At 51.2% G+C, this 27,852-nt stretch overlaps 1 protein-coding gene across 4 annotated transcripts; it reads right to left on the bottom strand.

Moving 5' to 3' along the window:
- Positions 1-27,437, bottom strand: SPSB1 (splA/ryanodine receptor domain and SOCS box containing 1). 4 transcript variants are annotated; one of them, XM_071575592.1, is made up of 4 exons: positions 27,263-27,437; positions 10,749-10,815; positions 5,968-6,772; positions 1-2,092 (listed from the first exon to the last, which is right to left on the bottom strand). In XM_071575592.1, the coding sequence occupies exons 3-4, from the start codon at positions 6,659-6,661 to the stop codon at positions 1,965-1,967; spliced, it is 822 nt and encodes a 273-aa protein (XP_071431693.1). In that variant the 5' UTR covers positions 6,662-6,772; positions 10,749-10,815; positions 27,263-27,437; the 3' UTR covers positions 1-1,964. The 4 variants fall into 4 exon arrangements, with proteins under 4 accessions (XP_071431693.1, XP_071431692.1, XP_071431695.1 ...); XM_071575591.1 differs by lacking the exon at positions 10,749-10,815; XM_071575594.1 differs by lacking the exons at positions 10,749-10,815; positions 27,263-27,437 and adding an exon at positions 10,436-10,457.
- Positions 27,438-27,852: the final 415 nt, after the last annotated feature.

Raw genomic sequence — 27,852 nt, 5'->3', positions numbered from 1 at the left:
AATATTTAATAAAGTTTATTGGGTTACTGAGTATTATCTACAATCATAAAATAGAAAGTCAGGATTTCAAACTGTACAAAGTCCTGTGAAGTGAGGAGAGAGGGAAATGTGGGAGCATGAGGAGCATTAGGAGGAGGGAGAACTCAGCAACTTCCCTGCAGTTCTGGAAGACACTGGTTCAAGCTGAAGGCAACCAAGTAGGGCTCCACACACACTGAATTTTCTTGTGTCCCACCCTGCAACAGAAACTAGTACAAACCCCTACACTGAAAAAAAAAATCATATAATATTAGAATAAAAAAGGGGCACATCACACCCCACCCAGTCTTGGCACCAATTCTGTGCTTTAAAAAATATACTATGCAAGTAGTTTATTTTAAAAAAGGTACCCTACAGCAGCTGTTTAAAACATGTCCTTATACATACACCACAAATATATATATTAACATTTTCAACAACTAAACTCATTTGTACCTACACAGAACTGAAGGAATAACTCAAGAGCAAAAAAACCAACCACACAAACATTTTTTCAAGACAAAGAAATGTGCAAAATAACCCCAGAAAGGCAGCATAGTAACCTGTGGAGAGGTCAAGAGAGCAGCTCCTGCTAGTGAAGGAGTGTCAGCCTCTTTACTTGGCTACTGAGGTGAGGATCTATTTGGGATGTGCTGATTTTGCCTGAATTGTTGTCCTGTTTATTGCAGTTCCCTCCTGTCCCCAGCTCTGCAGAGGTCCAGGTTCTTCTTGCTGGGCCTGGAGATCACCCCTCTGGCCCCTGCCAAGTCTCACAAGTCACATTCTGCAGCAACTTCCTCCTCGATGTCTCACCTGCTGATGGTCCCCCCCTGCCACCACCTCCTCTGGGACAACTTCCCACCCCAGGCAGGGAACAGGGAGGGCTATTCCTGCTGCACAGTTACATGGAGATTCTGCTGATGCTCTTGGCCAGAATGGAGCCTGTTTGGATGAATGTAAGCAGCTTATCCAAGAAGAGAATTCCCTGGCACAGCCATTAGAGGAACATATTAGTGTGTCTCTCCAAAGCCTTACCAAGGCACAGGTTGTGCAGAGAACAGACCTCAGGTGGCAGGACCTGTGGCTGTGCAGCAAATCTCAGCTCACACAGCTGGGCTGCATCTCCTGCACCCTGCTGGAGGTTTGTGCCTTCCCTGTCCACACACCAGCAAGGAACTGCTGGCCCCAGCCTAAGCCCTGCAGTCTGAAGTCAGAAGAAGGCAGGTGAAGACACAGTGACTGTTCAACCAACTGAGTCAGAGCCACCAGGAAGGGGCAGAGCAGAGAGTGGAGCAGGAGAAAGCAATGGTGATAACCAAGAACACAGGATTCCTGATGTGTGAAACAGCACTAGAACGTGGTGAGAAGTCCCAGCAGAGATACAGACATCAGCAATGTAACCTCCTTCTCCAAATCCACAAGTGTCCTGGTGGGAGGGTTCTTCATTTTGGTGTTTCAGGGCGTGGGGTTGTACTTTTTACTTTGTTTTTGGTTTTCAAAAACTCGGCAATTAACTCTTCTTGGTATTCCAGACTCTTTCCAACTCTGCTGGCCATCCCATGCCTTTCCATTCTCCAGACCCAGCCTCAACACTCCCACTCCTAATGCCTTCCCTTTGCCCAGGTTCTGTTCTTCCCTTTAGCTGGCACAGAAACCTCATTCCCTCTTGGCCCTCGAACCCAAGGGACACAGCACAGCTTTGCTCAGGAGAAGCACAGAGCTCCTGCTGGAAGTGTGCTGGGGAAGTGCCTTCCAGAGAACAGAACACTCGGTTGGGAAACAAGGATTCCTTGGGAGCTTGTCAGTGAGGGCACCTGGAGGCTTTAGCAGTGGCAGGAACGCTTTGGCCGAGGAGTCCCACCAGGAGCGATGACACGAGGGTGGAGAGCCCATGGGTCAGCTCCCAGGTGTTGCCTTGGCTCCAGCTCTGTCCTTGGCCACAAAGGTCATTGGTAGAGCAGGTAACTCTTGAGGGAGGCTGGCAGGGGCAGTGCAGGGATCTCACTCAGTCTCTCCTTGCCCAGGGCGAGCCTCACCGCTCGCCGACACAAGTCCATCAAAGGCAGTGGTTCAGCTGGGAACAGAGAGCCAAGACATTAACATCTCACCCCACAAGACACACACTCATTTTGCCAGTTCTAAAAATCCCCCAGAAAACACTCAGCAGGGCAAGTGGATGCCTGGCATGTCTGCAGGACCCAAACCCCTCAGCACTCACACATCAGCTCAGCTCACCAAATGCACCTGCAGAGCACGAGGGTTCTGGGCATTGTTAGAGCCACACATTGTGAACAAAGCAACACCAGAACCCTCAAATAGAAGTTATCCCTCTGCAACACCCCTCATTCGAGTCAGAACATGTTCTAGCTTATACCTCTTTCTGCAGTAGTCAGAAACTTCTGTAAGAGTCACTGAAGAAAGGCTGCAGCAGTGAGTGCACCGTGCTATGGGTACCCCGAGAGCACCAAGATCTGTGTCATATATGGGATAAAATATGGGATAACAGCTGTCAACCCCTCATTTACACCACACAGTTCCCATGGAAAACAAAGCCAACTGTCAAAGCTTCCTGTCACCACTTGCACTGTGACATTTCCCACGAGAGGATTCCCTCCTGTGTCACAAACCTGGGAAGGATACAAGCCCTTGGCTATCTTTTTTTGCATCCTGTACTTCAAACACTGAACAAGATAATACTCGTTTTTCAGGAGTGGCAAATGGGGCCCTTTGCTGCTGAGGAGTCATTCACAACACAGAGGGGCCTGAGGTCAAAGCCAGAGACAACAAACACATCACAGCTGCACAGAGGGACACACATCAGTTCCTCACAGCTCCTGCTGCTGAGGCTGGCAAAGCTCACCTTCACACAACCTGCTGCTCAAGCCTAAGGGGGTTCTCCTCCCCCCAGAGAAAACACAAAGACATCCCAAAGCAGAGAAGGGGACATTCTTCTGCCAGCCTGGGGGCTCTGCCAGCACATTCAGAGAGCTTCCCTCACACACATCCTGGGCTGAACAGACACCTGAAAGCATCCACAGGCATGGGATGAGCTCAGCTGAGAAGCTGCAGTTTTCAGGAACTTTGATAGGTACCATCAGCTCCAGCTTCTACTACCATGAGCAAAATTAATCTGACTGTTCATGCAGCTTTTTAAACACATGAGAGACAGAGAAAGCTTATTTTCTCTGAGCATGGTCATGTTAGTGATTTTTTTACCAGAATTCATTCCATCAACAAGATGGCTACAAGTCCCTTCCTTCCAGGCTTAAAGGGAACATTGAAAATCTCAACCAGAAGGTGTTGTTTGATCAGGTCACTCCTGATTGTACTTCAGGAAAGTTTAACAGCCAAACTGCTCCGTGCAGAAAACACTTCCAAGGAGAGGGGGAAGAATGCAATTTTCATCTACCTTTTGGCAAAGGCTGTGAGAAGGAGGGTTTGTTAGCTGAGGAGAGACTTGGTAACAGAGTCAGGAAACACAGGTTTGACTTGGTCTGTCTCCTCCTCACATTCACAGTCAGAGCTGAGCTGATGCTGTTTCCACTCCTTCCCTCTGGTAGATGACAAGCCTTTACCTCCTCCAGGGGCAGCTGCAGTGGGGTGGTTTTCCTGCAGTTCTGTGCTGTTCCCAAGGGCTCATCCCTCTCCATGCCCACCTCTGCTGCACTGAGGGCTGGGTGGAGAGCAGGGGATGTGTCAGGGCAGTGCTGGGGCTGTCCAAGCCCCACCACATGTTCCGTGTCACAAGGAGACACATCTGCAAGCCCTGGCCTTGCCTGCTCATGATCTGCCTCAGGCCCTGAGCTGCCTGTGCCACAGGGACAGGTCCCTGCAGCCAGGCTGCCCCTCTCTGCCCTGGCTGTGCCACTGCCAGGGAGGGCTGTGACTGGCAGCTCTCCTTTGGCACCTCCCAAAGGGGTTTATTCTTACACCACTGGGCTACAAACCCTCTGCATTCAGAGCCTGCCCCAGTTCTGCCTGCTCTGTGTGGAGATAATTGGGACAGAGGCATCGTCCAGGCACATCCTGGGGGACACCCAGACCTTCAGAGCCCACAGGCATTAACACAACAAATACCTTTCAGTTTAACGGCCTTAAAAGGAGAGGATCTTCCACAGAGATTAAGAACTTTATCCTCCTCTAGTTTGCACTGATAACCTCGTCTGACAGGAGACCCAAAGAGAAAGCCCAGACCTATCTGAGCTCCCTCCATTCACAGGCACTGCAGTCACTGGCCAGGGCTGCTGGTGAGTGCTCAGAATGCTCCGAGCCAGACACCTTCCCTCTCTCCGGGCCAGGATCACATCCCGTCACTGCTGGCCTCGTGCCCACAATTCACTCCTGTGCTGAGAGCACATTACACCCAGGCCAGGCCTGGGGGTGGCCATTTCCTTGCTGAGTGCAGTTCAGTGCCAGCAGCTCCACAGACTCGCTGGCTTTGAGGGAGCTGCAGCTTTTGGCTTTGCCCCTTCAGCCAAACCTGGTTCCTGGAGCTGCTGCCACTCTGCAAACTGCTGGGCAGGAGGGTCTGGGCTTCCTGCTCTTGGGGAGAAAATGCTCTGACAACAGCTCTGTTTGGTCTTGCTGAGGGGAAATGTATTTCACAAAGCACTTGTGGATTTTGCTCCTGTCCCCTGGCAGGGCTTTCCTGGTTATTCTGACAGCTCAGATTTCCCAGTGGCAGCTTTGTTGTACCTCGTGCCAGCAGTGCCAGGGTTTGCCATTGCTGGCCCAGCATTAGGACACCTCAAGCAAACATAAAGGAGCCTGACATGCTACAGCCTTTGGGCAGACGCTGCTCTGGAATGCAGGGGAAAAACTACTCTCCACATCAATTCTGCCAAATTTATTTCACTAACAGCATAAATCCAGATTTTAATCCACTTCCTTCACCTCTCTCCTCCACCCTACCCAGAGGACTGAGTCACAGTCTGGCCCCATGGGAACCTCTGACTGTGAGAGATAACAGACTTTAGCACATTTGGACAGCCAAATTTATTACTAAGCTTAGCTAGAGATTGATGTGCCTGTTAGTAAAAGGCCTGGCATGCAAGTTGGGCTGACTACAACATCCAGCCCCTCGCTAGGAAAGAGCACACCCTGCTCTGAGAGAAGCAGAGAAATGAGAGATGAGAGCCACTTTTTGAGAGATGAGACATTTTCTTAGCTAGGGACAGATTTTCCTATTCTTGCCTGCAAGGGATTTTAGAAGTCCCTTCATTACCCATTTAAGGAAGGGGCTGTCTCAGACAGTTCTCTGTAAAGAGACACCAAAACTATCCTGCCAATGATGCAACTGTTAGAAGAACATTCTTGCTGATACTTTGGTAGAAATATAGAAGAGTTTGCCATCCCTGGTCAGACAAGTGGCATCGCCCTCTCCCACCACATTGTCCCACCCAAGCCCTGCTTGCCCCCTGCTAACAGGACACGGGCACAGCCAAATTTCTGTGTGAGCCACTAAGGACTCCGAGCTGTATCCAGCCATCCTCCTGCTGACAGGAGGCCCTCCCTGTTGGGGTCACCATTTGCAGGGGTAAGGGGGGTTCTAATGACAGCCAGAAGAGATTGGGCACAGCAGCATCAGAAGGCTTGACCAGAAGGCTTACAGCTAAGAGTTTATTTTTAGTTACAGCTGCACCTTTTATCTACACTTGTATATAACATGCCATCACACTATTGGTTGGTCAGCTCACCAGGCACACATGGAAACATTCTACTGGCTCCAAAGTATCCCACAGTCTACAGGTGGCTCTCTGCTGCTGAAGGGTGCACTCCAAACTGCTTTCCTTCAAGGATACACTCTGAATTCCTCAAGATCAGTTCCCTTATTGATTCCCTCAGACATCAGAGGATTCACAAACAAACTGTCACCCCCACACTGCCCTCTTTAGAAAGGTGAGGATGCCCCAGTGAGGCTGCACTGAACAAACCCAGGGTTGTACTCACGGTCGAGCCCGTTCAAGTAGCACATCCGAATTTCACAGTGGCCCCACACTGCGCTCACCACCGGGTACAGCTTCTTGCCCTTGAGCCCCCGGAAGGCCACGCCCATGTACTGCCCGTCCACGATGAAGCTCAGCGTGCCATCGTCCATGTCCAGCACCACCAGGAAGGAGTCGGGCACGATGAACGTCTCGTCGGGCTCCAGGAATGCGGGGTAGGTCTTGCTCGGCTGGTTCTTGCCGTCGTGGTACAGTCTGTTGCGCCCCAGGTCCCAGCCCCAGGACTCGTGGTTGTTGCCCACCAGGGTGGTGTAGCCCACCGAGTGCAGGGGCGCCTCGGCCGTGGCCACGCCAACCACGGCGTGGGTGCCACGCTGGCGCATGGCCCACGTGATCTGCCACACGTGCAGCCCCCGCGTGTAGCCCACCTTGCCCCGGATGGCATCGGTGCTCTGCGCCACCGGGTGCCGGTGGAACATGAGCTTGTCGTCCTCCTTCACGAACACGTTCAGCGAGCGGTCGTCGTTGTTCCACGAGTGCAGCAGCTGCACCTCGTAGGACACCGGGGGCATGTCCAGCAGCAGGTCCAGCCGGGTGGGTTTGCTGTAGTCCAGTCCTTGGAGCTCCTGTTTCAGTGGCCTGTACACAGGGTCCCTCATATCCACAGTCTTTATGCCACCTGTGACCTTCTGCCCCATGGTGTGTCCTGGGTTCGCCTCCTCACGGGCTCATGGGTTCACCTTGGCAGCTCCTGCTGTCATCCAGCCCTGAGGAAAAGGCCTGTCAAGATGTGCACCCCTCAGTATTGCCTAATGGATGGAAAGAAAAACAAGAGGCAGGTTAAACATTAGCACACACAGCCTTGTATGCCACACTCACAGAGCACAGTATTCATCTTTTACCCCAACAACCTGTCCCTCCTTCCCACCAGCAGGGTGGGATGGCCTGGCACAGCACCCAGCAGCCATTGCCACAGGTTTGAGGAGATCGTTCTCTTCAACCCCTCTAAAGCTTTGCTAAGTACCTTGGAGGCCTGACTGCAAGTCCAAAACAGCAGACACAACCTGTAGGGCCCAGCCTTGAGGGACACTCATTCCAGCAGCTCTTGGTACCCTCAGGCCCCCTGAGTTCCTGCAGTCAAGGAGCAGATAAACCTGCTGTAAGGTTTGTCTCAAATGAGCAGCTTCAGTTGGGGCAGCTTCTCTTCTCCAAGAGGAAAAAATCCCCAGTTTCAGTCACTGAGTCCAGGGGGAGGAGCAAGATTCTTCTCACAGTTTAGCAGTTTTCCTTCCAGATTTCAGAGAAGCCTCTAAAGCATTTAAGCCAGCTTGGCTAGAGATTCCAGCTCACTCTGTGTACCTCTCCTCCAGCTCTGCATCCACTGAAGTGTCTCTGCTCTCACTCAGCAACACAAACAACCCTCTGTGAGGCAGCTGCCAAACTGGGGGCAGCTATTAGGAGAATTAGAAGTGGGAGGGGAGCAAACGAGCTTTCTAAGAAAAAAAAGTGTTATTTTAACATTTCCTGAAGTGAGGCAATCATGCAGCACTCCTGCCAGCTACAGTCACAACACTTACTCACAACCAAGGACCTCATCTGGCAGAAAAAACAGAGCATGAATCAGATCTGGTTTAAAAATAAGATTACTGGACATCAGCAGCAAGGCTTCAGTGAGAAGGTGACAGGGAAGGTTCATGTATGTCCTGGGTCAGGGATCAATTCAGCAGCTTCCCTCCAGGTTTTCACCACCAGTCCAAGGAATGCCATTGGAACAGAGAGCTAATTCTTAAGTAAAGAGACAAGACTACTTTTCCTTTCCTTCTCTCCTTTTTCCCAAGGATGGAGAGGAAAATGCCCAAAGTTCTTTAGGCGTTGCATCCCCATGCACAGGCTGCAGTACAGCTATTTCCAGCTGTCCAGGAACCTCAGATGTTTGGCTCTGACAGAGACAAAATGCCATTTAAATATGTCCAACCATGTTATCAGCTGCTAAGATAACCAAGACATCCTGCAAGTTAAATAAATACCATCCACAACATCCAGACAGGTCCTGAACCACGGGAACCAGCTGGTCACCAGCTGCAAACCAGCCAGTAACAGCAAACCCAGCGGGGGGATGGCAGCCCCTGGGTGCCAGTGCACCACCCTCCCACAGCACAGCACCCAGCTGTGCCCCACAGCCCATGGTCAGCCCCATGAATGGCTCACAGGCTCTTCCAGCCCTAAGGGCACAGGCTCCTGCTCTGGAAGCTGAGGAACAGCAGGATCTCAAACCAAGGCATCCCAAGAACAAGCCAAAACTGGCACTGGCTGAGCTTCTTATGCTGACCTGGAGCAACTGTTTTTAAAATGTTTCAGTGTGAGTCATTTGCTCAGGGGGGATTAGAACCATCAGGCTGCTGAACATGGGCTGTGCTCCCCAGAGCACGGGCTGTTTGTTCTCCCCTGATCATGGGCTGTGCTCCCCTGAACACGGGCCGTGCTCCAAAAAGCGCCAGGGGAACTACCTGTGACTCCCAAGGCCTGTGGCAGGAGGGCAAAGGCTGTCAACAAGGGACTGGCTAAAGTACACATGGAAGTGCACAGGCAAATTCAGCTGTTGGAATGGTGATTAGGATAAAGGAACTAAACATTGGCAGAAGGAGGAGAGGCAGAGACTTCCTCTGCAGTCCATGTGAGAACACAGCATAGGAAGCAAGAACCAAAACAAAGCAGAGTGCCAGACTGCAGAAGTGCTGGTGCAGACCTCTTTGAAACACAAAATGCTCCAGAGAAGTAAGAGAATACAATTGTGCCCTTCATTAGCAAAACAATGCCTCGTTCATGATGACTCTCTGCCTTTTGCCAACATAAGCTTCATCACATTTCTCCCAAGGCTGCAGCAGAAAGGGAATCACCTCGGTGAGAGACAGCTGGGAGAGGGCACAGGGGAGAGAAAGGGAAAGGGCTGGAACCAGGGGGGTGATTGGAGCGAGAGCAGGTTAGACACTGAGCACCACATGCCAAGACTCAAGTGCAACACGGCTCCTTATTCGGGCAGGGCAGTAACTGCTGCCACAGCTGGCTCTGCTGCTCCTGGCACAGCCCGGGCTGGAGCTGCAGGGTGGCACCTTGCCCTGCAGTCAGGAAGCACAGCTACACCCTCAGATTTGGAAAGGAAAAACCTCCTCATGCACAAGACAACACAGGCACTTCCCTGCAGCAGGACAGAGACAGAAAAGTTTATCCTCTTCAATTACTGGATTAATGCCCTGGGCAGCTTGATAGGAGACCCAGCCAGGCATAAATGAGAAGATATGCCAGGGAATGGGCTGCTGCAAAACCTTTGAGCTGCTCCAGGTTTAAGAACAAATATAAACACTGAAAGTGCTTTTATCTGTCTTATCAACAGCTCAGGCTTGTTGCAACTCTGCTCTGCTTTACAGACACAGGCTCATCCCCAGGATGCTCAGTCCTGCTCCCATGCTATTTCTCAGTTCTATTGTTAACCTTCTGGGCTTAAAAGCTTTGGAATGAAATTAGAAGAGTGTCTCAGAGAAAAGCATTCACTGCTGTTTTCAGTGAGAATTAGACCTCCCCTCAATTTTGCTGTTCAGAGCAAGCAGGCAATTTGCCACACTACAAAGACATGCCAGATTTCAGAACAACTGCTTGTTGCAAATAGATCAAGGCAGGAGACAGAGACATCTCAATGGAAGGCAAAGCCCCTGCTGTTAGACAGGGAGAACACAGCCCTTCAAGGAAAATATTGTATATGCCAGAGCAGAGCTGGTGTCCAACCTCTCTCTTCAGTTCAGAAAACCCAAGGCTGCTCACAGGCCCTCCCTTGCTCTGCAACTCAACACCTACAGGACACCTGCCTGGAGCATCAACAAGAATATTTGAAGGATCTTAAACTCCTTCATTTCTGATCCAGTTTTACTTTAAGTCTGTTTGTTCAAGTCAGTTTACTGTGGCTTTATTTCCTCCCCATAGTATTAATTAATGGACTTCTACAGATAAGAGGCCAGACCTTTAAACACCTACCAGGCTCTGGGTGCTCCACAGGCAATGAATCAGAGCCCTACCCTAAAGATTTCCAGCCTCAAACACACCTCAGGAGAAGAAAAGCAAATATATATTCTGCACATGGTGATTTACTTGCTTACAGCTTTAGAAGCTGGACTGAGGATCCCAGACAGTCCCAGACCAAAAAACCACTGCAGTTTTGCTCATGTTTCCATGATTTTACTAGAAAAGCATGAAGTAAACCTGGTTCATTTTCTTGGGCTGAATGTTCATGCTGCAAGGCAACAGCCAAAGGAGCCCCACCACTCCTGGTGAGCTGACTGACCTGCCAGAAGGGAGAGATGTGCACAACTAGTATGGCAGAAACTGCCCCCAGACACCCTTCTGCAGGAGGGGCTTCATCGCCAGGGATCTCCCTCTCCCCCCCTGGTGGGGCTGAGAACAGACCCCTGGGTCACACAGACCTTCTGCATAACCAAAGCCAAGATGGGTCAGCAATGCAACAACACAACTGAGGTGAAGAGGGATGAAGACTCACGTGCCTCTACCAGGACAAGGAACCAGGACACCCAGTTTTCCCTGCTGTCAGTTCCCAGCAGCAGAAATGCAGCAGCTGATGGCTCTGTGCCTTCCTGATTCCTGCCTGCTCAGAATCTGGTTCTGGCAGGGCTGGGACACCCCCTCCAGTGCTGATGCAATCACTCCACCGGCATTCTGGCTTTAGCACCCTTCCCACCCCACTAAACACTCATTAAACCTCGGGGAAAGAAAGCTTACCTATGCTGCTGAAATTTTCCAGGGCTGTGTTAGCAGAGACCAAGAAGCTCCAGGAGAGATGACAGAACTGCAGGAACAGGAGCACAGTTGGGAGTGTTGCAAACCTGCTCAGATCACGACTGGGCAGGCAACCCTCGTTCACAGCACTGGGTTTGGCAGCCTCCCTGCTGCCTTGTCCCACGTGGAGAGGTTGCCACAGGGGCAGCTTCCTCAGCCCCACCTCCTGAGCAGCAGGAGCAGTTTGGCTCAGCAGGGTGAGGTGCTGGCAGGGCTGGGTGACCTCCCCACAAAAGTGAAACTGCAATCACTGAGAGCACGGGAGGTTGGGCAAGAAGGAGTGAAGAAAGGTGGCACTGTCCCAGCAAACAGCAAGGAGGAAAGTCCTCCAGCAGGGTAAGAGGCCCCTGACAAGTCACTGTGCCCAAGACATGCCAGGGATGGGGAGAACAAGGTGCTTTGCTTTGGCAATGCTTACCTTGCTGAGACTTCAAAGTTACAACTGCCCTGCTGAGCAAAGAGCCTCCTCCACCTCCTGAGCAGCACCAAGGGCCCTGCTCTCTGCACAGCAGGAGCCAGAACAAGCACAGCCACCCTCAGACACACCAGCAAAGGCTTCTGCCCAAGCAAGCCAGGAGCATGTCATCATCACCATGACTTGCAGCCACTAAGACTCAGCTTGTCTGTGTGATCACTCTCCATCCTTCCCCTCCTTGGGATGATTCAAACAGCTTCTGCTGAAGTTCTCTGGCTATTTTTGCCATTTGGAGGCAGTGTGACTGGCAAGAAGGCTGCATGACGAAGGCAACATGCCCTTTCACACCATTTCTCCAGCGTCTGGTTCTCCAAAACAAAGCACTGAAGTTACTCAGAGCAGCACATCTGAGTAAACCAAAACCTGAAGTAACAACCACCACACATCCTCAACTAAGCTGCTTACTAGAAACCAATTTCAGCAAATTTCCACTGTCCACCTACCCAGGCAGTTCCTCCTAACTGCAGTGCTGCATAATGTAGCAGAAAATACCACCAGGCAACAGGAGAGAGGTTACTTTGCAAAGTATTTGTAACGGTGGAAGCAACTCAGACAAAAGGAGTTCCACAAGTTCCTGCCTGAGATCTCCCCTATAGAAGGCTGGTTATAAAATGGCAATTTTGGGTCAGAGAAACCAAGGTATTCCTTTCAGTGCAAACAGCCAGGCTGGTTTTCCTCACAGAGGAAGTTCAGGGGATGTTGTAAAGGTCAAAGGCTCTTCAGAGCTCTGTGTCAGGCAGCTCATGAATGTCAACTGTACCTTAAAGCCCAGGCACAAACCAAGACTCTCTCAAACAGCCTCTCAGAGCAGGTTGCAGCCACTTGCCTGCAGCTTTATGTTCTTGGCACGAGGCAGTGTTGGTTCAGCTCACTCAGAGCAGTGCTCTAGAGCAGTTCTTTTGTACCTTTTCCAAACCCACCTTGAGGACACTTTGTCCTGAGTTTCCTGAGGGCAGCAGCTTCAGAAAGCCATGCAGGTTAAACCATCAGTGCTGCTGAGTTCAGACCTCTGCATTGCCAACAGCACAGTGGCTTCTGAGCTGGGGTGTCCCTTCCTTTCCACACTCCCTCACACTGTGTGGCCTTTACAAAGCCAGGCAGGACAACAGGACTGGCTGGAAAAAGTTCATTTACTGGTGGTTTAATACACAGATGTTAAAAGGAGTTGAGCAACTTGCTCTGGTTGTACAACAAGGTTTGCTCTGAGCACTGCAGAACCCCTGCACACACAGAGCTGTCCTGCAGAGAGAGCAGCACCACATGGCACAGGAAGGGATGCTCAACTGACCACAGCCTGAGAGAACCTGTGGTAAAGCATTCACAGTGAGTAAGAGCTGATGAACTGGCCAGAAATGCAGCAATTAAAGCTCTTCCCATCAGGCAGGATGGAGCCCTGAGTTTACCATCCCACACTGAACTGACAGCTCTGCATCTTGGCTAAACACTGAGAAATGTCGCCAGAGTCCCTTCCCATGTCCCACATCTGCAGCTGCAGCACTGACCTTCCCCACACCTCTCCCCTTTGCTCCTCTCCAACTTCCTGCTCTGCAGTATCTGCCTGGAGCCAGCTGGTGAAGTGCTGTTTTCCAGCTCTGTATTCCAGCAAGTGTTCACAGGCTGCTGTTACCTACAAGGTTGACTTGATGAACTTGGGCTCCAGGTAGAATTCAGCATCTGCATCGTGCTTGGTGCCACAAACTGATTGTCAAGTGCTCAGGTGACAGTCAGGTCACCTCAAAGTGTGAGCCCTGACCTGTGACTCCCAAGTTACCAACACATACAATGAACTGCAGCCATCCCTGGTGTCCAAGGCCACAGTTGTGGCCAGGTCACAGTGGGGACAAACTACTGCTGCTGATCAGATGGGTCAAGCTCATCTTTGTGCCACAGATCTGAACTCCAGAGAGATCCTTTCGGAGGAAAGAGCAGTGGTTTGGCAGGTGGGTCTGAGCTGAGACAACACCTGTCCATGGTGTGACAGGAGCAGGGAGATCCACGCTGTTCCCTTCCTGGGAGAAGGCACAGCGAGATGTGGAACAGAGACAGCAATGCAGCCCCTGCAGAACCAGAGGAAAACCAGCAGGGCACTGCAGGGCCTGTGCCCTTGTGGAGGGCCCTGTGCCCTTGTGGAGGGCCCTGTGCCCTTGTGGAGGGCCCTGTGCCCTTGTGGAGGGCCCTGTGCCACTCAGTGTGCTGTGCACACCATCCCAGCACAGCCTGTTTGCAGCTCAGGCGCTGGGCTGGGCAGTTTGAGGCTCCAACACTCCAGCCACAACATGTTCCACCAGCATGGCAGGTTCTCTGCAGGCTCAGCACACACCCATTCAGGGAGCACAGCAGCCCCAGAGCAAATGTCTGCTGGACCAGGCACGATGTACTTCCCATCTAACAGTTGTCATCTCACTGATGACATTTGGCAGAGGCATTTTTTTAGCTCCTGGTACCATTTCCAGGGTAGACCCATCAGACAGGTGATGGTTTTCCTCATTGCTTATGCCAAGAATCCATTTTCTGGGGATGCAGTTTGCCTGTATTAAAATGCAGCCTGACACAACTATGGGAAGTTGCTCCCAGGTTGCTTCAGTGCAGTCCTTACCTTAAGAAAAAAAAGCCCTGGTGTTTCAGAGCTTATTCCAAGGAGAGAAAAGCTGGGTCAGCACAGACACCAACTGCTGAAGTCACCTGCAAAAGGCACAGTTTTTTCACAATTCCAATTTCATTACATGCACTCAAGAGATGTCTCAATGATCTGCCTGCAGACCAAGTGCCACTGGAAATAAATCACACAAGTAGCAGGGAGAAAGGTCCCATGGAACCACATGCCCAGAGGGTCACATTTCTTACCCCTCTGTCCCTGTCCAGCCACCTTGAACTGCTTTTTGCATTTTTATTCAAATTTTGCATGTGAACAATCACTGCTCCCAGAGGAAACCTCAAACCCTGTCAGGCTGAAATCTCTGCCTGGCACACCACAAGGACAACCCCCAGTTTTATAACCAAGCAGCACTTGAAAGACCTGGCCAAGCTGCCACACTTGCCTCCTTCCCTCCAGCACTGGAGCCATTGGAGAGGCTGCATTTACAAAGGCATTTCCTCTGCAATTAAGCCATCATAAATTTTAAATAGTAAGTGTTTGTGTTCAGAACTATTTGCATTAAAGAACCCCACATAATCCATAATAAGCCACCCTCTTGCACAAGAACTCCCTGCTTTTTGCTATTTCCCTCCTTACTGATTTGAAGGCTCCACTGCCCACTGTCCATCCCTCATCTCTGGATTCATTAGCTTTGTCTGCTAATCAGGACAAGGGGAGAGGAGCAGTGGGTGGAAAGAATGAAGCCTGATGTTTCTACCTCTGCCCAGAGTTTCCACCCCTGGATCAAGAGTGCTTTTTGGGCTCTGACTGCACAAGCCACCAGGACAAAGGTTTTGGTAACAAAGCACTTCTTTCTCCTACAAACAGCTCATGAGTCTCAGCAGTTTCACACTGGAGCAGCTGCACTAAAAGCAATCTGTGCTCTCAGCAGTCACCTACCAAAGCCTCCCTTCTGCCTCCTTCCCAAGTGAGAGCAGAGCAGAGCAAAGAGACCCCCCAGCTCCTCCTGTGCTGTCCTCTCCCAGGCCATGGCAGGGCAGCCTCTAGTTCAGCTGTCCTTCAGAAGCAAAGTTGCAAAGACCTTTCTCATGTGCTTTGTGTTTGAGGAAATGGGGGAAGCCACATGGTGGGGTTTGTCACAGGCTGGAGAGCCAAACCATGGTACCCCAATGGCTGGAAGGGCTGGTTTGGAAGTGCCAGTTTTTCCCAGGATAGTTTTCTGCTGTTTTCAGTGGGCAGAATGAGGCAACCCCAACACCTCCATGAACACAGAGCCCAGCAAGAGCTGAATGAAGCCACCTGGTACACACCAAGTACTGACACCTGCAGGAGAACACAAACCAAAGCATTACATCACAGATTTGGGTATTATAGACCAGAAAAGCAGTGTTCTCTCAAATACATGGCTTGAAAGCATGAAGTATAAAGCACATTGGGTGGTTTCAATCCCTGCTCCAAGAGCAAAGAGTGTACTTTGTCAGGAGACACACAGAATCCAGCAGGATTCCTTCTGTCAGGAAACCACTTGTAGTTTGAGCTATTTCAACACGAAGGTTGCTCAGCCACTGTCTCCTTCCTCTTTTCATTTAAAGATGTCCCAAGCACTGCTAACAGTAAAGCAAAAATCCCCACACCAGAGCAGCTGCCAAGCACCAGATTACTCAGCCTGTTCTTCTCAAATACGTTTATTGTGTCTGAGGCTTCAGCACATGTATCTACATCAAATCCATCTCTGCCAGAGGGGAAGTTGTGCAAGTGTCTGGTACTGCTCATCACACAGAAAAAGCATCACTGAAATCTGGGCCATGTGCTAGAAACAACTCATTCCTGGTGCATTGCAACAGTGTCTGTGCTCCCTGCAGGCAGAGCACTCAGGAGCACAGAGGGGATGCCCTTCTGGTTCAGAGCACAGGGCAGAACATCCAGCAGAATCAGGATGTGCAGTTGTGCCCCTTCCCTGCCTCACTGCCCCTCAGCCTGGAGCACATCACTCCCCTGGTCCTGCACTTCCCCTGTTTCCATGGGCAGCAATGGCACTGCCAACCCACCAGGGAGGGCAGAGACACTCTAAGAGCAGAAGATCCAAGTGTTGCTCTCTCTGCATCACAGGAGAGCACTGGAGAGGAAGGGGAAGGTGAACAAAGGCCCACAGATGCCACCAATATTCCTGAGGAGGACATTCCAGGTCCCACCATAGTTGATACCCAGTAGAACACTATTCAGTTCCTCCTCACAAAAACCCGCCTTGTCCCTGACACTGAAGGAAGCAAAAGTTAAGAGTTTCTCCTCCAGTTCTGCAGTTTATTGACATTTGCATCCCCAGCTCAGCTGGCATCCTCTTCCTCACATTCAACACCCAAACTGCATCCCAGTCCATCCCTCTCACCCTCCCTGTTCCAGGCTGTGTTCAGTCACTGTGTTGGCCTCTCCTGTCCCAGCAATCCCCCCAGACAGGAGGGGGATGCAGAGATTCCCACCCAGCTCCACATGCCTCCTGTTTATCAGGGAGGAAAAAGCAGGTCCCTCAGGCAGGAGCTAATGAGTTTCCTGACTGAGTCTTTGCCACCTGATCACACACGATGCCAATCACACCCCGAGACTGCAGAGAATTCATTCTTAGCCCTGAGCTGAAAGCAGTTAAAGACCTGCATAGCTCCTGTTTTCCAACCTGTAACCAGGGCTGGAGCACAACCCAATCCACAGAGAGCTTCCAGCAGAAGGGAGGAGATCAGTAACAAGCTCTGTCCTTCTACCAGCTCAAACACTGGGCAACCTGTTCCAAAGCTTGGCAAGCTGCACAGGGACAAAACTTCTCATACTTAGGGTTACACATCTCCCCTGTTCAAGTCCTTGCAGTTCCTTGACCTGCCAGTTTCAGGCAGAACTTCATGGGAACCCTCAGGTCCAACAAATGCCAGAGAAGAGAGTGCAGTTCAGTCCCTCTGTCCCAGCTGCCTCCAGACTGCACAGGGAATAACTGGGCAATGCAAACAGATTCAGCCCCCAAGCCCTTCTGTCTTACCTTGCCACATGGAAAACCTCAGCACTCCTCTATCATATCCACCCACATCTCTTCATCCAGGGCTTCTCAAGTGTTGGAAAAACCAGAATTGAAGTTCTTGTGTATGAAGACCCAGTAGGTCTTTCACAGCTTAAACAGTCTTTCCTGTCCTGAGGTCTGTGGAGACTGAGAGTTTCACCACTAAGGACAAAACCCTCACAAGACAGCTGAGTCACTGAGGAAGTGAGGTTTTCTTTTTCACACTGTTTAGGAAACCATTCCATTCACTTAGACAAAGGATGTTTTCAGAAGTCAAACCCCTGCACATGCATCCAAAGCAGGAGCTCATCACACAGTTGTGACAGGTTCTTTAGATCAATTTAGGCTTCCTAACCCAAAAGCCTCTGACCCTTCAGAGCCTCCAGCACCTGCCTATGGGCAAAACAGCCTTCCAAGGTCTCCTCCAGTACACCTGGCAGTTTCAGAAGGCATTTCCCTCAGCACCCACTTTCAAATGAGATCTTGGGCCCATGACCTGCACAGATAGTTCTTGTAACACACTGAATGATTACAACATCTTTTCTTCCATGCCCTGACCACTCCCCAAGCCAGCCATGGCCTAAGTTTAGGAATTCTTCATTCCTCAAAGTCACCTGCTGCAAGGGCAATGCTGTGGCTCAGTCTTACCCCCTCTTTGTCCTCTCTGTAAGCACAGGAATGCTTTGACATCCCCCTGGGAAACAACCCTCGCACCACCCTTTAGGAAGTATCACACCTTACAGGAACAGGGCTCATCTCTTTAAGTGGGAGAGATGAAAGCCAGAAGCTGGATGCTGACATGACCCTCCTGTCTTTGAAGGCAGGAAGGTTGAGAGGGCAGGGTGGGCTGGGAAAAACAATCCTGTCTGGCTGGAGGACACAGATTGCTTCACCACCACAAGGCAGTGTCTGCAGACTCATGTTCTCCCCAGCCCTTTCTCCTGCTGTGCCTCACCCTGAGCTGTGTGGTTGGCACCTCTGACACCACCAGCTCACAACCTGCTGGAAGGGAAACATCTGCACAAACTGCATCAACACCATGTCTGTCACCTTCTCCCCCAGTCACCTCCTCACCTCGAGCAGCTCAAGCTTCACCTACACCTCCCCTGCAAAAAGCAGTCCCTGACGTTGCCAGGGAAGGATCTGCACGTTCACTCAGAGCAGGTTCAGGAGCTCCCAACCCTCAGATTTGTTTCAAAGGAACAAAGAATTACCTTCAAGATAAAACCCAACAGTTTTATTATCAAAGTTAAGTAGGTACTTTGCTTTGAAATACAGTTTCTTCCCCTGCATCAAAGGGCTGTTAATTATTCTTGTAGCAAAAAAGCAGAAGAAATGAAAGCAGCATCTGCTGGGAGGAGATGAATGCAAGATAAAAGGTGTCTGTGACAGAGAGCTGGCAGCAGCCTTAACGTTTTCTATTCAAGTTTAATCCGGGAACAACAATCACCCTTCAACATAACAAAAGCTGTGGAAAAACCCTTTCCGAATGCAGCAACACAGAAAGAAGATGCAAATCCTCTTCTCCCGTTGCTGCAGTTGAGGTGAAGTGTCCAGACAAACCAAGATTGCTGTACCGGGGCCATCAAACACCTCTGCTTGCTCAAGTCCACAGTACCCCCCTCAGCTCCCAAGTCCTTCTTCCCCCTTCAAGTGTCCGTAGGAAAAGCAGTTTCTTGTGGATCTGCCTTAGACAAAGGGAGCAGAGTCCCACACACCTCCAGACTGTCTGGGCACAAGTGGCTCCCAGTGCATCCGGCAGAGAAGGGAAGGCAGCACTGCCACTTCTCGCCTCCCCAGCACAGGCTGTTCTGTGCAGAGAATCAGGTCAGAGCTGTCACTTCTGCACCTCACAGAGAAAGCCACTTCATGTAACCTCTGATGTGTGAAGCATCAGGCAACACGAAGCCAGCAGAGTGTCCTCTGCCTGCCCCAGCCCATGGCCATCTCTAGAAAGGTGTCACCTCTCACTCCTGGGCAGTGCCAGGAGCTGGAACTCAAACAGTGCTTGTGTGAGCAAAAACCCAACCAAGGAGCTGCATAAACATGGAACAGACGCTTGTCAACATTCAGCAAACCACTCCAGGGGTTGCTCAGCAAGGTGAGCCCTCCAGGGCCAGGAACACACCCCAAGGCACAGCTGCTCCCAAAGTGCTGAACCAGGAGGAGGTTCCTGGCAGACATTGCACAAGAGACAACTCCCCCTGCCAGCGTTACTGGAACACACTCAGCAGCTCCCCAGAGCGTTCTGGGGTGATGCTTCACTGCACCTCTGACTTGTCATTAGCCAAAAAAGTTTAATGACATGGTTGGGCTCTGTATTTAAACATAATGGACCTGGGACATGCCATAATTAGGAAGAGACACTGCACATCTCAATGAATGCACAGCTGGGCACGAGCTCAGCATGAGGCAATTCTGCTTTCACCATTACCTGGAAGGGTCCCTGCAAAGTGCTGGGCTGGTTTGGCACAGGCAGGGGGACCAAAAGGCTCCTTCCATCACCCAGCAAAAGGCTTCACACAACAGCAGTTTCAGAAAGTCTTCCCAGCCTGCTCAAAGGTTTTATCTCTCTAAAAGCACAACGAGACATCAGACCTGAAAGCACCAAAATGAAATGGATAAAAACACATTCTCCAAACTGTGGCTGCAAGAATGCACATGCTGCTGCCTTCAGAGGACATCTGCACTGTCAGGTAGCCAGATATCCCAGAGCAACCTTTTTCCTGGAAATAGCAGTTGTGGTAATGCAGAACAAATGTTTTTGCCAAAAAACCACGACCAAGACAAGCAGCACAGCACAGTTCACAGGAGCTTCTGTACTGGGTCAAGTGGCAAGGGGTGAATTTTGCCCCTTAGTTGCCCTGGGACACTCAGAAAGCCATTCCTAAGCAACAGTTTCACTGGTTTAAACTCTGTAAATCGAGTGGCCTCCTCACCTCCTGTGAGCCAATAAAGCTGCACCTCAAAGCACAACCTCCTGCAGGGAGGGAAAGGCCTGGCCACTGCTCAGTGTCTGAGGTCTGTCTGGTGGTGACAGGGAATGCTAAGACAGTTTTTATTCCTTCTGTTTCCACCTTCCAACTGCCCTGACACCACCACAGAAGGCTGAGTAAGCAGAGTCTGAAGAACCTCCATGTTCTTCCTTCCCTCCCTGGGGCTTCTCAGCAGACTAAACTGTGGGTTTCCTCTCTGAAACAACAAAATTCCACACCTGTAATCAAGCCAAGAGCCTTGTGATGTGACTATTCCAGGCTGCCATCTGGGTCCTTTCCATGAAGGCTCCCCCTTCAGAAAGCTCTCCACTCTCAGAGACAAGCAGCAGTGATGAAACACATCCCTGAGCTGTGAGCAAGGCTGGGCTCTTATCTGGGCACCCAACAGCTGCCAGCACTGGGGGAGTTCAAAGGGAAGACAAAAACTGCCCAGCCAACCCATCCTCCCAACATACCACACTCATCAGAGGTCCTCCTAAGTCAACATACCTTCTAAATAAGTGTTTAACATAAACATTTGTACAGTCACTTAATTCCTGGTGAACCAAGATATTTGATGTGGGCCACAGAAAGCTCCCATGACATCAATGGAAAGTTTCCAATTAAGAAACCAAGTTTGAAACACATTAATAGAGCTTAAGAAATAGAGATGAAGTAGCCTTGTGGAAACAGTCAAATGATCTGTTCTTAAGCAAAATGCACTCAATCTGCTTAGGAACAAGCAGAAAGAGAATCTGCCTTGCATTTTCAGAGCTGAAAGCACCTCATGAGTCACAGCCAAATTCCTTTCTGGAGAAGATGTGCACAGCAGAAAATCCTTCTAGAAAAGATACAAGCACCAAGTTAGTGTTGAAGTACACCTGGCAGAAAGGATCCTCTTCAGAATGAACACACTCAGCAAAGCAGCAGTTACTGGAGCTCCTTGTAGGCAAACATCTGGAGTTATCTGCCATCCTGGAGTGACACAGCACACTTGGCAACCCTCCCCAGCCCAGAGCCCTGTTCTGGCCCTGGAGAAAGCAGGAGGGCAGTTGCACAATCCCAGCCTGGCTGCAGATGTGGCCATTGCTCCTTCCAGGCAATCTCATCCCCTCCCACTTGGAGTGTTGACACACAAAGCTGTGCCTCTTGCCAATCCAGTTCGGTGTCCACACACACCAGGCTCTGCCCAGATAAAGCCTCGGGTTTAATGCTGTTGTTACTCATGCCAAAAGTGCAGATCTGGACCTGTGTGGGCACTGTGGGCACACAGGACCTGCCCCTTCCACAACCTCACTGGAAGGCAACATCTCACAGCCCCTGGACATGCCTCACACCCAGAGCATCAGAAACACCCCCAATGAACAGGGAAAAAGCAGCTGGGAACATGCAGAGTGAACCTTCCAGGAAAGCTCTCCATTCCTTTCAAAGTTTCTTCTTGTAACCACAGAGTTAAATAAACTATTTAGCAACTTGTTGGTCCTTGAGTAGATCATCTCAAGGTTAATTAACTAAGGCAGCTCTCAAGAAAGAAACCACAGTCTCCAGGTTCCAGGATGAACCTCAGCCACTGAAATGACACATTTAATAATTAATAAACCCAAGATACACACACAGCCCTTTCTTCTCCTCCCCATCCCATCATACACCAGGTCAAACCCACAACCTGGAAAACCAGTACCAGGTTATGGTGCTGGTCAGCCCTCGCTCCTGAATTGTGACCACTGCCTGAGCTCACAGCCACTTCACAGCAGATCAGCTGCCCCTTTTTTACCCTCTGCACAGCAGCTGTGCACTGGCAAGGCCGTGTGCCACATAGCTGACCTTGCAGCAATATCCTGCTGGAATCAGTGCCATGTGTGCAGCCCTCCTGCCCTTCCCTCTCAGGCTGCAAACTAAGCCACGAGCTGAGAGCTGCCTGTGCCTGAATCAACAGCAGAGTGAAGGCTGGGGCTGAAACCACTTACAGCTGCCTGTCTGATCCTGGCTGCAAGGGAAGGAGCCCTCCAGGAAGGCTGGGAGGTAACAGGAGAAAGCAATGCCCAGCTCACAGAGGATGGAACACATTCATTAGTTTGATTCACTCCCACCCTGCTGTGTCCCAGCTGGAAGTGCACAACTGCCACATGGACAACCCCAGGACATGAAGGGAACTGTGTGGGACACCAGGCAAGGAAGCCACGTGCTGAAGGCACCTTGGCAGGGGGGCTGGAGGGTGACAGCACAGCCTGCACAGCTCATGCCTATCCCATAACCCCAGAACACAAAGTCCAGGCAACTGCATTTCCTGCCCACAGGCACCCAGCCAGGTACTTTCTGGATTCACCCAGGCTCAAAACCTCTTTTCAGCACAAGGGTCAACAGGTTTCTTCTGCAGCTGTTCAACAGTTTACAGAACTAGGACAGACACTGATTCTCCCAGTTCAGCTTATCCCTTACTGGCTGGTCCACAAAGTTTTAGGTATTTCTTTCCATGGGCACCCCTTAGAACTTCAAGTGCCAGATGTACCAGTGCCCTGGGAAAGAGCAATCCCTCCCTCATTCTCCACCTGCAATGAGGTGGCTGATTTAGCCTTAAAATAGCATGGGGAGTCTGTACATCCAAAGGCATCATCTCCATGCAGAGCTGCTGACAACAGAGCACAACCCCATCCATGCCTCATACCCAGTGTCCCAACTGCTCCACAGGAAGGACCAAAGACTCCTGTTTGGAAGCTTTTCAAGAGTCATTATTCTCTTCCCACTGAGAAGTGATGCTGCTGCATTACAGACCCAGCGATCCTGAAGCTCCATGTGACAATGGATTACCCAGGAGAACCTGCACTTTGGCAAACTCCAGGGCTTATTTCAAACCTCCAGACACTACAGTTAGTGCCCAGGCACCTCTCACATCTCTACATTAAGTAGAGCTTCATTTACAAGAGGCCATTCAAGCCAGAATTTATCCACAGCAAAGTCTGCGAAAGTTTAAACTGAGAATTCTTAAACATCTGAGACCAGCGTAGCCTTCTCATGTAGAGAACAGCCTGGCCTTGCCCCTCTCTTGCTTTTCTTGGCTGTTCACCATCTGTGGCTCACGTTCTTTAGAACCAAGTTGTTTCTGCAGTTTTTGTGCAACCGAGTGCCTTTGTACATTTATGGTGTCAAGGCCCCATCTGGGATCTCCTCAGGACAGATTCCTGCCTTGATAACATACCACTCTCCAAAGAAAGCAGTTTCCAACCAACATCTACACAGCTGCTCTGACTTACAAGCTTCATCAAATTCCCCTCCCAGGCTAAAAGCAAAAGCCCATGTTTGGTCACACCATTCAGACATTACCACCTTCTGCCCCAAAGCTCTCAAGTCTAAAGTTGTTGCTCTCACTTTGAAATCAGGCAGATGGTGGTGGGGTTTGTTGTTTTGCTTTTGCTTTTAAGTAAAAAGCTTTCTCCCTAAAGAGAAAGCCCCACACTTCTTTCTCCCCTTAAAAAGCTTTCTCTTCCCAGGGAGTTTTTAAGGTTAAAAGCTTTGCTATTATTCAGCAGCAACACTGTTTCAGTTCATGTCTTTCCATGTTCTGGAAGAGAAAAAAAGTAGCAGAACCATAAAACAAGGAAACGTCATTGGACAAGACTCCAGGGTTAAGGAAAAAAGCTCAGGCAAAGGCAGGTGGCTGTTTCTCTGTTAAGATCAGAAAGAGATGCTAATCCAAACAAATTTGATCTTCAATGCTGCTTCAGTGCAACACAAAACCAGAAGGGAGCAGGACAAAGAGTTTAGCACATGAATGAAACACTGGGAAGCTGATGCCCTGCCAAGCCCCCCATTCCTCCCCAGGGCACTTCCACCCTGTGGACAGGTAAGACACGTCCCACCTTTCCCACCCACTGCCAGAAGGGGCCACAGGGTAGAGCCCATTAAATCAAACTGGGGTCAGGGTCCATCCCAGCTGTAGGGAATCAGACAAGAGCAGCATGAGCTTTATTTCCTCCCTTTTTGAACCCCCTGGTGCAAAGTGGAGGGATCGAAGCAAGGCCACCCAGAAAGGATTCACCCCCAGCTGTCCCTGGCTGGGCCCTCCACTCAGCCCTCCAAGCCACACACAACACTGTCACTTTGTCACAAGCACCAGCTGGCCTGGAGAGCTCTGCACTGTAAAGCCCCAGCAATCAGGACAGCCCCAGCCACCCATCCCATCACCCAGCACTTGCATGTGCTCATCCCACTGCTCCAGGTCCAGAGCTCATACAAAGAACTGTCCTTCCCCCTGTGCTGTTTCCAGAGAAGGGAGTTGTGCCAGGGCAGCCTGCAGTACCCAGGCAGCCCCTTGGGCTGGCACAGTTTCAGTTTTACTCCATTTCAGCTCAGGAGTAGGACATGAGTCCTGGTTCAGCTGAACTGTCCTGTCAGTCCCTCCCTCGCTGCCTCTGCACAGACCTCACCACAGCATCCACCTCACACCAAACCAATCCTGCTGGGAAACTCTGCAGGGTTTCCTTCCCCCACAAGCTACAGAGCTGAGGCAGCTCATCCCACCCCACAGCTACAGAAGAAGGCAGTTCTCATACCAAATTAACACTCAAAATGAGGATTTTTATGTTTGCTATAGAAAAACACTCATTAGTCTGGGAGAGAATTTTCTGACCAATGCAACAGGCCAATTTATTTATCCCAGGAGTTCCCAAAGCATTACCTTTGAGGGCAGAGCATTACAGATTAAAAGGGAATCAATGTTTTAGAAGTCTCTGGGAAAACACAGATAACAGTGGCACATTTTCCCCACCATGTGCTTGGACATTTTTAAGCTGTATTTTCTCACACTCAGCAGACAGTGTTTGGCCATCACCTGTAATACACAACCCCTCTTTGCCAGGGACAATTTATGCTCTTCCCCAGCAATTATTGATGGAAACAGTGGAGCTGTAGCAGTTACTCACATAGACTAAGTCAAGGAAAGATTTTTTTGTTGCCCAGAGCAGTTTAGTAACTGGAAGTGAGTCAACAGCTTGCCATGAGCCCATCCTGCAATGGCCACCAGCAAAGCGAGGCAGGGAGTGCAGTTTGGTGACAGGCACTTACTCACTTCATTCTGCACCATCACATGGCTCTGCCTGAAAGCAACGAGTGTCTGACTGGGGACCTGGCAGGTTGAGCTGTGGGTACAAGATCCATCACACCCCTGTAAACACAAAGGGGCAGGGCAGCACCTCCACAGCCAGCCACACACACCAGGTTTGGGAAATTCATACCCAAACACAGCTTGTTAGGCTAATTCATGCAGCTCCAGCCAGCTGTTTCTCCACTGCTACAATGCAACATTACTCTACTAGTTAAGACATGTCCAAGTCTCCTTCCCCAGGACATGAAGATAAGCACAGCCCAGCTGAGATCATCTCATTGATGCTCCCTGCCAACACCAGCTAATCCTCACTCCTTGTCAACACAAGCCCTCAGTGACTCCACAGGCAGTCAGTACATGTATACTAAAGCCCAAAATTACAAGCACCACTTGCATTGGCCTCTCAGAGCCTGCTGGGTGCCAATCCCAGTGTATTCAGTGGCAGCAGCCACAAAATGTGACTGAGAGACAAACCTCAGACAGGCACAGCACATACTCCCTTCCACATCTCACATATTTCAAAAAATACATTGTGACTTGGAACATTTTCTGTCAGCACAGTCTACACTCAGTCACAAACCCTGGCACAGTGTCATGACTGGCTCATTAGCTACAGATTTTTAATTCCAGTAACTTAATGAATTCTTAATTAGCCCTCACAAGACAGACTTGACAAGACAAGCAACTCTTGCAGACTGCTTTCACTTTTTCTGAGGAAAGGAAACAGGGGCCAGGGGAAAAAAAAACCAAAATAACCCAGACACAGGAGAGCAAGAAGCAGAGCACATTCTCCACATCCAGCAGCAGCAGCAAAGGGACTCCCTCCACACAAAGGCAGCACGTATCAGCTCGCCAGTTCCTGGAACACAAGCCCATGTCTCAGAATTATCCAACAGAAGTTTACAAACAAGCTCCAAACCACATTAGAGTGCACTTCAGTAACCTCTAAAGCAGAGAGGCTGCAAAAGCCCTCTCTGCTGATGGACTGCAACAACCTGATGCCCCCCTGAGGAATACACTGCTGGAGTGCATCCCCTGCCTTTGAGGGGGGAGAAGAGCAAATCGCTGCTTCTGCATCCATCATCACAACTCTGAGAGCCAGGACAGACCCACTGGCACAGGGCAGGGCAGGGAGGAGACAGGGCAACAGCTCCTCCACTTCAGTGCTTCTCAGCACCACCATTCACTTTGTAAACAGTGGCACAGCTCCATCACTTCCCCAATAGTTCCCTTATCGACTCTCCACAGAAATACCCATCCTTGTAGGCTGGACCCATCCATCTCACAGCCAGATGTCTGTTACTGCAAGTCACTGGCACAGGAATCAGATGTTAGACGGGTGGGAAAATCACAGATTATTCCTGGAACAAATTGTTCATAAAGTCATCCTGCATTGCTATCAGGGAAAAAAAGGGCTGATCTTTCTCCAGGGAAGCAACTCCCATTTTTATAATAATTTTATAAACTTCCTTATCTTGAACCAGGGCTCAGACAGTTCCCAGGTTTCAAATCGGGCATGGCCACCACCAGCCATGAGCCAGCCTGGCTGCCCACTTCAGGCAGGGAATAAGGAGAGCACATGGCACACTTCAGCTGGAGCTACAGCAAGGCTGAGCTCTCTGCATAACAACAGTCTGGGTCCTTCAGATAGAGGATTATGTAAGTCCCCGCTGTATTAGCACAGGTTTATGTAGCGAGAAAAGAGACATATCAATCAGAGCCTGTAAGGTGCGCTGCAGAGACCCCGCTGTAACCACAGCCACTGAGCAAACAACCCGCTTCCTTAACGACTTGAAGACATCTGAACCGACATTATCAGTGTTTGCTTTCCAAACCCGCACACGGCTCCGCCAGCCGGCCTTTGGCAGCCACCCAGCCCGCGGCACGGGAGCGGGGGCTCCTCCGGGAGCAGCGGGAGCCCCGTTAGCCCCGGGGCCTCGGGACTCCCGGGGATAGAGCACCCCGTTATCCCCAGTACCCAGCGACCCCCGGGATGCAGCATTCCCGTTATCCCCGGGGCCTCGGGACCTCCGGGGATGGAGCACCCCGTTATCTCCAGCAGTCCGGGACCCCCAGGGATGGAACAGCCCCGCTCATGTGGGGCCCCGAGCCTGACAGCTCTTAAGCTGGCACCGACCGCTGGCAGAGCGAGCGCGCCGGGAGCGGAGCGGAGGGAAAGGAAGGGAAGGGAAGCGCAGAGAGGCAGCGCGGAGCCGAACCCCGGGGACCGCCCGCCTGCCCGTCCCTCCCTCCCTCCCGGCGGCTCCTACCGTGCCCGGGCTGCCCGGCGGACCATGGCAGCTCCGCCGCGGCGGGCAGGCCGAGCCGCAGCGCCCGCTCCTCCCGGCGCCAGGCGCGGCGAGCGGGGCCGGGCCGTCACATGGCCCAAATAGCGCCCGGCGCGGCCCCGCTCCGCCCCCGGCCCGGCCCGGGGCGCGGCCGCTCCGCTGGGGCGGCCGCGGGTAGGGATGGATGGGGGCGGGCGGCGGGCGGGGCCGCGCAGAGCATCGCTTCGTATCGCATCGTATCGTAGCGCATCGCTCCGTATCGCATCGTATCGCAGCGCATCGCGTCGCGGGCGGCGCTGCGGGCTGAGAGCTGGTGGTGCTCCCGGGTGAAATCCGGGCTGCCTTGGGGCTCCCGGGTGAAACTCGGGCTGCTTTGAGGCTCCTGGGTGAAATCTGGGCTGCCCGGGCGCTCCTGGGCGAATTCCAGACTGCTCTGTCTCTCCCGGGTGAAATCCGGGCTGTCCTGGCACTCCTGGGTGAAATCTGGGCTGTCCTGGCACTCCCGGGTGAAATCCGGGCAGCTTTGGGGCTGAGAACAGCGGCCAGTGGCGGCCGGGGCGCTGCGGGGGCTC

The sequence above is a fragment of the Pithys albifrons genome, chromosome 22, assembly GCF_047495875.1.
Source record: "Pithys albifrons albifrons isolate INPA30051 chromosome 22, PitAlb_v1, whole genome shotgun sequence".
NCBI lineage: Eukaryota > Metazoa > Chordata > Aves > Passeriformes > Thamnophilidae > Pithys > Pithys albifrons.
Note: the sequence above shows the minus strand (reverse complement) of the source record. Positions and strands in the feature narration are given on the sequence as shown.